The sequence below is a fragment of the Lemur catta genome, chromosome 10, assembly GCF_020740605.2.
Source record: "Lemur catta isolate mLemCat1 chromosome 10, mLemCat1.pri, whole genome shotgun sequence".
NCBI classification, from domain to species: Eukaryota; Metazoa; Chordata; class Mammalia; order Primates; family Lemuridae; genus Lemur; species Lemur catta.
This window is the reverse complement of record NC_059137.1, coordinates 77,748,323-77,761,782: the sequence shown is the minus strand read 5'-3', so window position 1 is coordinate 77,761,782 and position 13,460 is coordinate 77,748,323. Positions and strand designations below refer to the sequence as shown.

General features: G+C 36.2%; 1 protein-coding gene across 1 annotated transcript in view; it reads left to right on the top strand.

Moving 5' to 3' along the window:
* The window catches only part of KIF27 (kinesin family member 27), a 77,103-nt gene that overhangs the window by 19,090 nt on the left and 44,553 nt on the right, over positions 1-13,460 (top strand). The window contains exons 5-6 of the mRNA XM_045562218.1: positions 3,202-3,345; positions 11,690-11,896. Of these exons, the coding sequence (XP_045418174.1) occupies positions 3,202-3,345; positions 11,690-11,896 (351 nt within the window). The remainder of the gene's footprint in view (positions 1-3,201; positions 3,346-11,689; positions 11,897-13,460) is intronic.

The following is a 13,460-nucleotide window of genomic DNA, read 5'->3' as shown; positions in this document are numbered from 1 at the left end:
TGGTGTTCCCCAATTTAAAATTTATTTTTTACTTTTTTGTTTTCTGAGACAGGGCCTCACTCTGTTGCTCAGGCTAGAGTGCAGTGGTATCATCATAGCTCACTGCAACCTCAAGCTCCTGGGCTTAAGCAGTCCTCCTGCCTCAGCCTGCAGAGTAGCTGGGACTAAAGGCATGCACCATCACACCCAGCTAATTTTTCTATTTTTTGCGGAGATGAGGTCTCACTCTTGCTCAGGCTGGTCTCAAACTCCTGGCCTTAAGCCATCCTCCTGCCTTGGCCTCCCAAAGTGCTAGGATTACAGGTGTGAGCCACCACACCTGGCCTGGTGTTACCCAACTGTAAAATACGGATTCCCTTTCTTTGTTTGGGATCTTGCAAGACTAGTAATCTTTGGGTACCATTGGATAGCAAATGGAGAAATGATTGCTGTCATTCCTCACCTTGTGTTTCTCTTTAAAAAATTGTTTTTTAAACTTCCTCTTCTGTTCTCTGTCAGAGACAAAATAACATAGTAGTTAAGGACATGGGTACCAAACTCCCTAGGTTTGAATCTTGCCTCCTTTGCTTACTAGCCCTATGACCTTGTACAAATACTTGACCTCTCTGTGCTTCCATTTCTACATCTGTAAAATGGAAACAACAATAATACCAACCTCATAGAGTTGTTGTGAATATTAAAGCATTAGTTTCCATAAAACAATGAGAAGGATGCCTAACCTGTAGTAAGGCTCAACAAATGTTAGCTTATTACTATCCATACCTCTCATTTATTTTTCACCTGCCCATTCCTACCCAGTGACAGCTAAGGGATTGAACTCAGTAGCTCGCACTCAGGGGTTACTGTGAAGGCAGCTCTGTAAACTCAGCTGCTTAGGGAGCTTGCTAGGCAAGGGGACTAGCGGGTCTGAGCGAGGAGGAGCAAGGATATTCTCTTTTCTCAGCCCAGTATCCTTGAGCCTGTTAGGTAAGCAGGTAAACACTTATTTAAGAAATTATTATCCAAGATAATAATGGGGGCCATATCACAGATGGAATAATAGCTGGATTGTGCTAGGGAAGTGTCATTCTGAAGTTACCATCTCTTCCTTCTTAGAAACTTCCAGATAGTGTTGCAACCTTGATTTTTCACTATTACTCAATTACTGGAACATTCTACCCACTCATAAATATCTCTTAAGGGACTTCATTGCCTTTTTTTTTTTTTTTTGAGACAGAGTCTCATTCTGTTCCCCGGGCTAGAGTGAGTGCCGTGGCGTCAGCCTAGCTCACAGCAACCTCAAACTCCTGGGCTTAAGCGATCCTCCTGCCTCAGCCTCCCGAGTAGCTGGGACTACAGGCATGCACCACCATGCCCGGCTATTTTTTTATATATATTTTAGTTGTCCAGCTAATTTCTTTCTATTTTTAGTAGAAATGGGGTCTCAGTCTTGCTCAGGCTGGTCTTTTTTTTTTTTTTTTTTTTGAGACAGAGTGTCGCTCTGTTGCCCGGCTAGAGTGAGTGCCGTGGCATCAGCCTAGCTCACAGCAGCCTCAAACTCCTGGGCTTAAGCGATCCTACTGCCTCAGCCTCCCGAGTAGCTGGGACTACAGGCATGTGCCACCATGCCCGGCTGATTTTTTCTCTATATATTTTTAGTTGGCCAGATAATTTCTTTCCATTTTTAGTAGAGACGGGGTCTCGCTCTTGCTGAGAGCTGGTCTCGAACTCCTGACCTCGAGTGATCCACCCGCCTCGGCGTCCCAGAGTGCTAGGATTACAGGCATGAGCCATGGCGCCCGGCCTTCATTGCCTTTTTTATTAAAGATTTTGAACACGGAAATAGTGTTTAATAATAAAACTAAGTTATAAAGTATATGCAAAAATATATAAATATGCAGAACTAGGAGAGCAATTATATTTTAACCTTGTCAATAATTAGTTGCCTGTAGAAAGAGGATATTAGCTGATGAGAATTAGTTAGAGAAGAGAGAAGGTCACATAGATTATATAACCATATAGTATTATAAGGATCACCAGGATCACCATCATCCTCCTCATTTGGTAATTTTTAAATTTTAATTTAAAAATATGTTTGTTTTTCAGATTTTAAAAAAGCAGTTAATTCTCCTGGTCAGCAGTTTATTTTATTCTGAGAAACATAATATGAATATTTTCAAGGCAATGGACATAGGAAATTTTAATTTTTATCTCAAACTGAAATTTCATGGTTTCTCATTTGGTGATTTAAGAATCCCAAGCAGAGAAAAGAATGGACTTACCCAAAACCCCACCATGAAATGGTGACAAAAGTCTAGGCTGGCCTCAGTCCATGGGTTCCCATTGCAGGGGCCTATCTGCTGCCATGCCATCTCGTTTTATGAATTAAATTTCATTTGTAAAATGAACACTGTTTTTGTAAACCATTTACTTACTCATTCTCAGCTTTCCCTGTAGCTCTGCGGAAAGAACACAGGCTTTGGATCCAGATAGGTCCTGGGGTCAAATCTCAGGAGTTTGGTTTATCCATTGTATCTTCTTGTGAAGAGGTTTTAATTTCACTGAGCCTCAGTTTCTTCATGAAAAGGGAATAATGTCTCTTCAGTGAGATTTTTAAAATACCAAGACAGTAGGTAGAATGAAGTAGGCCCTTGACAAATGATAATTTTCTTTGTTTATTTAAAAATTATTATATAATTATTGTTTACATATCCAAAGTTTACTAAAAAACAGGCACAATTCATCAGAAATTAAAAAGTAAAACTGTTTAACCCTATTTTTAGACATCTTCAAAATATATCTCTTCATACTATAAGTATACAAAATCTGCAAATATGCTTTATTTAAATGCCCAAATGTATTCTTATATCCTATATGTCAATTTGGAAAATGTGACTGCTTTGATTTTCAAAAACCCACATTAAATCTCATAGCAGTTTTAGCAAACTTCTAAAAATCTTATTGAGTTTACTCAAGAACTTAAATAACTGGTTTTCATATGCAGGAAATAAAAGTCAGGAAAATCTTCCTGTCTTCATGGTAATTAATTCCTGTGTTACAGCAATTTTCTTATAAAGAAATCTGAAACAACTGAAAAGGAAAAGAATAAGAAAATTTTATGAGACATCATCAAGATATCGTTGGAGCACTATTTTTGTGGTATTATGTGGGTTCTCTTGAATATTCTGTGTGATTATCACTTCTACCTTCTTTCCCTCCTAGTGTGCTCTCACTGCTGATGAAGTAGTATTCAATCAGAAGGAACTGGAAGTAAAGGAACTGAAGAATCAAGTGCAAATGGTGGTACAGGAAAACAAAGGACATGTAGTATCTTTGAAGGAAGCCCAAAAAGTGAATAGATTGCAGGTACTGTTTCTTTTTTTTTTTTTGTAGAGACAGGTCTTGTACTGTTACCCAGGCTGGAGTACAGTGGCGCGATCATAGCCCCCTGAAACCTCCAACTCCTGGGCTCAAGTGATCCACCTGCCTGAGCCTCCCGAGTAGCTAATGCTACAGGCATGCACCACCACACCTGGCTGATTAAAAACATTTTTTCTTGTAGGGGAGGGGTCTAGAACTATTGGCCCCAAATGATCCACCTGCCTTGGCTTCCCAAAGTGCTGGGATTACAGGCATGAGCCACTATGGCTGGTCAAGGGTTTCTTACAGTATATAGCTCTGTAGATTTAGTTGAAATAGTATCTAACTAAACAGACTAGCACTTTAAATGATAAATGGAAATGTTTACAAAAGTATATTTCAGTTAAAGAGTTCTGAAGAACCATCTTTTCACCACTGTTTTGAGTGCTATCTTTATCATAAATCAAGATCCATTTGTACATTAATCTGTTGTCTATTTCTGGGCATTCTAATATATCTTACTGGTTTATTTATCTATCCTTGAGCCAGTATCACATTTCTTACTTATAACAAGTCTAGATATTCTATAGAGCAAGGCTTTCCACTCTCTTCTCCTACCCTCCCCCCTCCCAAAATGTCTTGTTCATTACATTTTCTTTTCTTTTTCTTTGTTTTTTAAACAATAACGTTGAGATATAATTCATATACCAGAGAATTTAACCCTTTAGCATGTACAATTTCAGTGATTTTTAGTATATTTACAGAGTTGTATAACTATCACCACTATCTAATTTTATACTACTTTTATCACCCAAAAGAGAAATCTTATACCCATTAGCAGTCATTCTTCATTCCCTCTTTTTCTCAACCTCTGGCAACCACCACTTTTATTTTCTATCTCTATGGATCTACCTATTCTAAACATTTCCTATAACTGGAATCATATACTGTATGGCCTTTGTGTCAGTCTTCTTTCACTTAAATGATATTTTCATTTATTTATTTTTAATTGTCAAATAATAACTGTGTATATTTATCAGGTACAGTGTGGAGTTTTGATCTGTGTATACATTATAGAAAGATTCCATCAAGCTAATTAACATATCCATCACCTCAACAACTTATTATTTTGTGATGAGAATGTTAAAAATTTTTCTTTTAGCAATTTTGAAATATACATTATTATTAACAGTGATCACCATCCTGTGCAATAGATCATTAAAATTTACTCCTCCAGTGTAGTTGAAACTTTGTACCCTTTGATCAACATCTACCCTTTCCACATCCCATATAAATTTTACAATTAGCTTTTCAAGGGCTACAAAAATACTTGTGGTTTTGGTTGGAATTGTATTAAATCTATAGATCTGTTTGGAAAGAATTAACATCTTTTGATTATGAGTCTTCTAATCCATGAACATGGTATATTCCTCCATTTGCTTAGGTTTCCTTTGGTTTCTCTTAAAAATGGCTTTTTCTCTTTTTTGTGTGTATACATAGAAATGTTGCACATATTTTGTTAGAGTTATTCCTAGGTAGTTGAATTTTTTATGTGACTATAAATGGAATCTTTTTAAAATTTTATTTTCCTGATTTCCTAATTGTTTGTTTATATGTGGAACTGCATTGATTTTTATATTAATATCTTATATATCCAGCAATCTCAGTAAACTTACTTTTTAATTCCAATGTTTTATCTGTAAATTCTTTTGGATTTTCATTTATGATTTCATTTATAAATTGAATTTATAATTCATCTGCAAATAATGACAGTTTTATTTCTTCCTTTACAATCCTTTGATCCTTCTATTTCTTTTTTTTATCTTCTTATATCTTCTGGGATCTCTTTAATATCTTTAGATGTATATTCATATATCCCCTTTTTCATTCCTGGTTATTTATACCTTCTTTCACTTTTTTTTCTTAATCAGCTTTCCTAATAAAATTACGAATTTTATTAGTCTCTTCGAAGGGACAATTTTTGACTTTGTTGATCTTTGACTATTGTATGTTCATTATTTCATTAATTTGTGCCCTTAATTATTTAATATTTCTACTTTCTTAGGAGAGTTAATCTTCTGCTATCTTTCTGACTTCTTTAGATAGATTCTTGGTTCATTGATTTTTAGCTTCTCCTCTTTGACAATGTATGCATTTAAAGTTACACATGTACTAGTAAGCTCATCTGCACCTGCATTCCATATTCAGATCAAAATATTTCCTAATTTTTATTGTGACTTTTTTTTTTTTTGAGACAGAGTCTCGCTGTGTTGCCCAGGCTAGAGTGAGTGCCATGGCGTCAGCCTAGCTCACAGCAACCTCAAACTCCAGGGCTTACGCGATCCTACTGCCTCAGTCTCCCCAGTAGCTGGAATACAGGCATGTGCCACCATGCCCGGCTAATTTTTTCTATATATATTTTTTAGTTGGCCAGATAATTTCTTTCTATTTTTAGTAGAGATGGGGTCTCGCTCTTGCTGAGGCTGGTCTCGAACTCCTGACCTCAAGCAATCCACCTGCCTTGGCCTCCCAGAGTGCTAGGATTACAGGCGTGAGCCACCATGCCTGGCCAGTCTACTTTTGTGACTTGTTTTTTAACATATAAGTTATAGAATTATTTTATTTCCAATATATGAGTGATTTCTTTTTATTTTATTAACTTTTAGCTTAATTGCACTGTGGTCAGATAACATGCTATGTCTGATTATAGTCCTTTGAATGTATTGAATGAAGTTTGCTTTTTGGCTCAGCATAAGGCCAGTTTTTTTCATTTTTAAAAATTTTTAAATTTTGTTAATTTTTTTGCTTTATTTTTTAATTTCATTAATTTATTTTTAATTTGTATATATTCATGGTGTACAAATGCATTTTACTATGTCGATATATTGCACTGTAGTGAAGTCAGAGCCTTCATTGCATCCATAATAGGAGCAATGCGTGTTGTCATTGTACCCACCAAGCAACCTCCCATTATCTACCCTTCTCCCACCCTTTAACCCCTCCAAGTCTCCATTGTCCATCATTCCACACCCTGCTTCCATGTGTGTACATTATACACATTATCTGCCACTTATAAGTGAGAACATATGGTATTTGTCTTTCTGTATCTGAGTTGTTTCACTCAAGATACTAGCCTCCAGTTCCATCCATATTGCAGCAAAAGGCATGATTTTCTTCTTTTTATGGCTGAATAGTATTCCATTGTGTATATATACCACATTTTCCTTATGTAGTCCTCTACTGATGGACACTTAGGTTGATTTCGTATGTTTGCTATTGTGAATAGTGCTACGATAAACATAAGAGTGTAAGTATATTTTTAATATAATGATTTCTTTTCCTTTGGGTAGATACCCAGTAGTGGGATTGCTAGATCGAATGGTAGATCTACTTTTAGTTCTTTGAGAAATCTCTATACTATTTTCCATAGAGGTTGCACTACTTAACATTCCCACCAACACAGAGTTCCCTTTTCTCTGCATCCTCACCATCTGTTATTGTTTTGTTTTTTTAATAATGGCCATTCTGATTGGTGTAAAATGATACTGCAGTGTGGTTTTAATTTGCATTTCTATGATGATTAGTGATGTTGAACATTTTTTCATATGCTTGCTGGCCATTTGTTTTCTTTCAAAAAATGTCTATTCATGTCCTTAGCTCATTTGTTTGTTTTTTTTTTTTTTGGAGACAGAGTCTCCCTCTGTTATCTGGGCTGGAGTGCAGTGGCATCATCATAGCTCTCTACAACCTCAAACTCCTGGGCTCAAGCAATCCTTTACAGGCACATGCTGCCACATCTGGCTATTTTTTTCTATTTTTTGTAGAGATGGGGTCTTGCTTTTGCTCAGGCTGGTCTTGAACTCCTGACCTCAAGCAATCCTCCTGCCTCAGCCCTGAAGTAGCTGGGACTACAGGCACATGCTGCCACATCTGGCTAATTTTTTCTATTTTTTTGTAGAGACAGAGTCTTGCTTTTGCTCAGGCTGGTCTTGAATTCCTGACCTCAAGCGGTACTCCTGTCTCAGCCTCTCAGAGTGCTAGGATTACAGGTGTGAGCCATTGCACCTGGCCTTTAGCCCACTTTTTAATGAGGTTATTTGTTTTTGTTGTTGAGTTTTTTGAGTTCCTTGTAAATTCTGGATATTGGTCCCATCAAATGTATGGTTTGCAAATATTTTCTCCCATTCTGCAGGTTGTCTCTTCTCACTGTTAGTTATTTCTTTAGCTGTGCAGAAGCTTTGTAATTTGAGTCCTATTTGTCTGTTTTTGTTGCCTGTGCTTTTGATGTCTTAGTCATGAATTCTTTACCTAGACCAATGTCCAAAAGAGTTTTCCCTAGGTTTTCTTCTAGTGTTTTTATAGTTTCAGGTCTTACATTCAAGTCTTTAATTCATCTTGAGTTGATTTTTGAATATGGTGAGAGGTAGGGGTCAAATTTCATTCTTCTGTGTATGGCAATCCAGTTTCCCCAGCACCATTTATTGAAAAAGGTGTCCTTTCCCCAGTGTATGTTCTTGTCGGTTTTGTCAAAGATCAGTTGGCTGTAAGTATGTGGCTTTATTTCTGGGTTCTCTATTCTGTTCCATTGATCTGTGTGTCTATTTTTATACCAGTACCAATTTTTTTTGATTATTGTAGCCTTGTAGTATAATTTGAAGTCAGGCAATGTGATACCTCCAGCTTTGGGGTTTTTTTGTTTGTTTGTTTACTCAAGATTTCTTTGACTATTCGGGCTCCTTTCAGGTTCCATATGAACTTTAGAATTGTTTTTTCTAATTCTGAAAAAAATGTTAGTATTTTGATAGGGATCACATATTGAATCTGTAGATTGCTTTGGGCAAATGTTGATTCTTCCAATCTATTAGCATGGGATGTTTTCCCATCTGTTTGTATCATCGATACTTTCTTTCATCAGTGTTTTTTTTGTTTGTTTATTTGTTTGTTTGTTTGAGACAGAGTCTCACTCTGTTGCCCGGGCTAGAGTGCTGTGGTGTCAGCTTAGCTCACAGCAACCTCAAACTCCTGGGCTCAAGCAATCCTTCTGCCTCAGCCTCCTGAGTAGCTGGGACTACAAGCATGCGACACCATGCCCAGCTAATTTTTTCTATATATTTTTAGTTGTCCAGCTAATTTCTTTCTATTTTTGGTGGAGACGGGATCTTGCTCTTGCTCAGGCTGGTCTCAAACTCCTGAGCTCAAACAATCCTCCTGCCTCAGCCTCCCAGAGTGCTAGGATTACAGGTGTGAGCCACTGTGCCCGGCCTTTCATCAGTGTTTTGTAGTTTTCCTTGTAGTGATCTTTCACCTCCTTGGTTAAATATATTCCTAGGTTTTTTTTTTTTTGGTAGCTATTATAAATGGAATTGCCTTCTTGATTTGTTTCTTGGCTAGATTGCTATTGGTGTATAGAAACACTACTAATTTCGGTATATTGATTTTGTATCTTGGGACTTTACTGAATTCATTTGTCAAATCTAAGAGTTTTTGGTGGAGTCTTTAGGGTTTTCTAGATGTAAGATCATATCATCAGTTAACATGGGTAATTTGACTTTCTCTTTTCCAATTTGGATGCCTTGTATTTTTTTGTCTCGCTGATTGGTCGGGTGAGGACTTCTAGTACTGTGTGGAATAAGAGTGGTGAAAGTAGGCATCCTTGTCTTATTCCAGGTCTTAAGGGTAATACTTTAAACTTTTTGCCATTAAGTATGATGTTGGCTGTGAGTTCGTTGTACTACATGATCTCAATTATTTTGAGGCATGTTTCTTCTATGCCTAGTTCGTTGAAGATTTTTATGAAGGGATGCTGAATTTTATCAAATGCTTTTTCTGCATCTTTTGAGATGATCATATGTTTTTTGTCCTTAATTCTGCTTATGTGATGTATCACAGTTATTGATTTGCATATGTTGAACCATCCTTGCATCCTCATATAAAAGCCAGTTGATCTTGGTGTATTATCTTTTTGATGTGCTGTTGGATTCAATTTGCTAGTACTTTGTTGAAGATTTTTATGTCTATGTTCATCAGGGATATTGGTCTAGTTTTATTTTTTTGTTGTGTCTTTGTCTGGTTTTGGTGTCAGAGTGATACGGGCCTTGTACATAATACTAGTTGGGTGCTGTTATTACTGTTATTCAAATCTACATATTTTTTTTCTAAGACAGGGTCTTACTCTGTTGCCAGGGGTAGAGTGTAGTGGTGTGGTCGTAGCTTACTGTGGCTTCAAACTGGTGGACTAAAGCAATCCTCCTACCTCAGTCTCCCGAGTAGCTGGGACTATAGGCACACACCACCACGCCCAGCTAATTTTCCTATTTTTTGTAGAGATGGGGGTCTCACTGTCAGCAAGGCTGGTCTTGAACTGCTGTGCTCAAGCAATCCTTCCGCTTCGGCCTCCCAAAGTGCTGGGATTACAGGTGTGAGCCACTGCACCCAGCCCAAATCTATATTTTTACACACCTTTTTGGGTCTTTTTGTTATATCAATAATATAGAGAGTGATGTTAAAATCTCCCACTATGATTTTGGATTTGTCTTCTCCATGAAGTGCTGATAGTTTTTGCATTATATATATTGAAGCTGTATTTTTAAGTGGATATAGATGTCAAATTGTTACATCATCCTGAATTGGCCTTTTAGTGATTTTTTATCTCTTTTTATCTCTTCTAATGGTTTTTACCTTAATGTCTACATTGATATTACTATAGCTACATCAGCTTTCTTTTGATTAATATTTACATGGTATCTCTTTTTCCATCTTATTTTTAATCTTTTTGTGTCTATTTTCAGTGTATTTCTTGTAAGCAGCATACAATAAGATTTTACAATCCTCTCCGATAGTCTTTATCTTTTAATTGGATTTAGTTCATTTCCAAATTTAATATAATTGCTATTATATTTTATTTTATTTTATTTATTTTTTTTAAGACAGATATGAAAATGAGGTTTATTGAGGAGAAAAAGATAGGATTATGGGGCAAGAGCAAGATATAGGTTTACAGAGCATGATACATATGCCACAGATAATGACTGGACCCAAAAGGAAGGGTACAAAAAGAATGCTATTATATTTTACTTAACATCCACCATTGTGGTCTTTATTTATCCTTCCTGCTCTATGTTCCTTTTTCTCTACTTTTTTACCATCTTTTGGATCAATTTGGTATTTTGTATTTTTCTTTTGTTTTCTCCATTAACTTAGAAGTTATACTTTTACTTTTGTAAAGTTATTATCTTAGAGTGTATACCATGCACCCTTGACTTAATAAAGTCTAATATTAATTGGTACTTTAAGCCTTTTCCCAATATAAGGACTCCATATAATACTTTTCAACTTATATGTCATTGGTGTTGTATATTTTAATTATCTGAATACATGACTTTAAAATAAGGTTGCATTTTTATTGCTCAGTGTTAACACAATGAAACTTCAGGATTTTTTCTCCCTATTTAAACGTTGTAGTACATGGGAAGTGTTAAGATGTATGACAATTTATTTACGTAAATTTTTGTTTGTAAAAGAGAGATTGACGTTAGAGCTTTCTGGATTGGATTTAAAAATTTTCTTTAGAGGGCCAGTAGCAATGGCTCATGCCTGTAATCCTAGCACTTAAGGAGGCTGAGGCAGGAGGATGGCCTGAGTCTAGGAATTTGAGGTTGCAGTGAGCTATGATGATGCCATTGCACTGCAGACTGGGTGACAGAGTGAGACCTTGTCTCAAAAAAATATATATTTCTTTAGAGAATATATTTAAAAATGAAACCATGTACACACACACAAACACTCCTGACATACAGTTTCTTCTGCCATTGATTTCCAGGTCCTCTTTCCTCCAGGACTATCAGTTGGCGGCTATCTTCTATCTCTTTGTGCATTTGGCTTCCTTTTTCACTGAGCAAGGCTTTCACTTTCCCGCACCTGTTATCACTTTCTGCTTCCTTTGCTGCAACCTGTGCTGTCTGCAATTCTTTCTCCACTTTTTCAACTTTCACATCTCTTGTTACTTCTTGCATTTCACTCAGAAAGTCTGTGCTTTTATAAAGATAGCTAAGCTAACCAAGGTGCTTCAAGTTGGCAAAGCAACCAGTCACAGTGAATGGGGTATTATCTTTGAGTATCTGACTTTTTTGTTGCTGCTGTGTTTGTTGCTGCTTACTGTTCAAAAAGTTTTACCACCCAGAAGAATCTTAGTTACTTGTGAACCCCAGAAGGCTAGCCTCTGGATAAATGAGGTTTGACTGTATTGTTAAGGTAGTTGTGATTTTGATCAATGTAAAATTCATTTTTAATCATAATATACACATGTACTGAGGTTCTTTATTTTTGAAATTCTCATCTTTCTTCTACAAAGAATGAAAAAATAATAGAACAACAGCTTCTTGTGGATCAACTGAGTGAAGAACTAACAAAACTTAACCTGTCAATGACTTCTTCAGCTAAGGAAAATTGTGGAGATGGACCAGATGCCAGGATCCCTGAAAAGAGACCATATACTGTACCATTTGATACTCGTTTGGGGCATTATATTTATATCCCATCAAGACAAGACTCCAAGAAGGTAAAGTCCAAACATTAATCTTTTTCCTATTTTGAGATTTAAAAAAATTATATGTAATATAATATAATATCAATATATTTATACAGTCTCAGCAGTTTTTTCTGTTTGCTTTCATGAGCTTTTGTGTATGTTTTCTTTTAAGCATGTGTCTTTTTAATAAAAAATTAATCAAGATAATACATAGTTATATTTAGAGGGAATAGTTGGATGAAAATAATGTCAACACTTTATCAAGGAGAAAAAGCTATCCTTTGCCGCATATTTTCAGACATGACTAAATTTGATATCTTCATGATTTTTTTTCTTCCTTTAACTATACAAAGTTGAGATGAGGTTGGAGGGTATTTATTTCGACTTATCTGGTCTATCTTATTATTTTCAAAATAACATTTATTATTATTCAGTCTTACCAAGTTGTCATAATCAAGACAGTATAAAAATCAGTATGAAATTTAGTTTGTGCGTGGGTGGAAAACATACACACCTACAGATTTCTCTTAAGAATTATCAAGGAATCTCTATTATGGAAAAGACTTAATCAGCTGATTAATGAATGCTATTTTCTATATACTAATTTTATGAAGGGAAATGATTTTTTAAGTGAGAGCTATTATAGTCAGAGGGATAAGAATTATGAGAGGCAAATGGTATGTGAGCAGCCTCATGGACTTTGCATCAGGCAGGCTTGGGTGTGAATACCAGCTCTGTTGTGTAGCCCTGGGTGTATGACTAGACCCCCAACTGAGCCCTAGGTTCCTTATGTATAAGAATGGAGGCAATATGTTAAACAAATATGGGGAGGTAAACAAATAAATAAATGAGACCTAAGCCAAGGGCAGTGGCATGTACCTGTAGTCCCAGCTATTTGGGAGGATGAGGTCAGGAGGATTGCTTGAGCCCAGGAGGGCTCATTATGCTATGATTATGCCTGTGAACAGCCCCTGCACTCCAGCCTGGGCCACACAGTGAGATTCTGTCTGTAAAAAAATTTTTTTTAAATAAAAATAATAATAAAATAAATAAGATCTTTTTACTCTTTCCCTCTAATATGTATTAAATTTAAGCAATCATATAGGAAATGAAATCAAACTTTTCAGGGGTGGGGAAACTATGGCCTTCTAGATCCTTAAGTGTGGCCTTTTGGCTGAATACAAATTTTACAGAACAAACCTGAAGTGACTCTAGATTTGTTCTTTTTCAGAGGGAACACGATGACTGTTTCCAAATATTTGAAGACTTATCATTATTGTTATATTTTTTTCTTTAGAGTTAGGACCAATGAGAGGAATCACTAAGGGAATATAAAGGAGAACTTATTAATGAGAACTGCAATGGCATGAGAGAACCCAAGGCTTGTTAGGGCCACCACAGTGAATGTGTTTAAGCAGAGGCTAGATGATAATTTACAGTATTGCAGAAGAGAGTCAGACATAAGATGAGGGTTGAACTAGGTAACCTTTCCAGGTAAGTTCTTTCCAGCCTTGGGGCTATGTAATTGTAGGAAAAAGTGGTTAGAATTTAAAAATTGGCTTTTAGGTGCATATTCCTTAGTTAGCTCAATTTT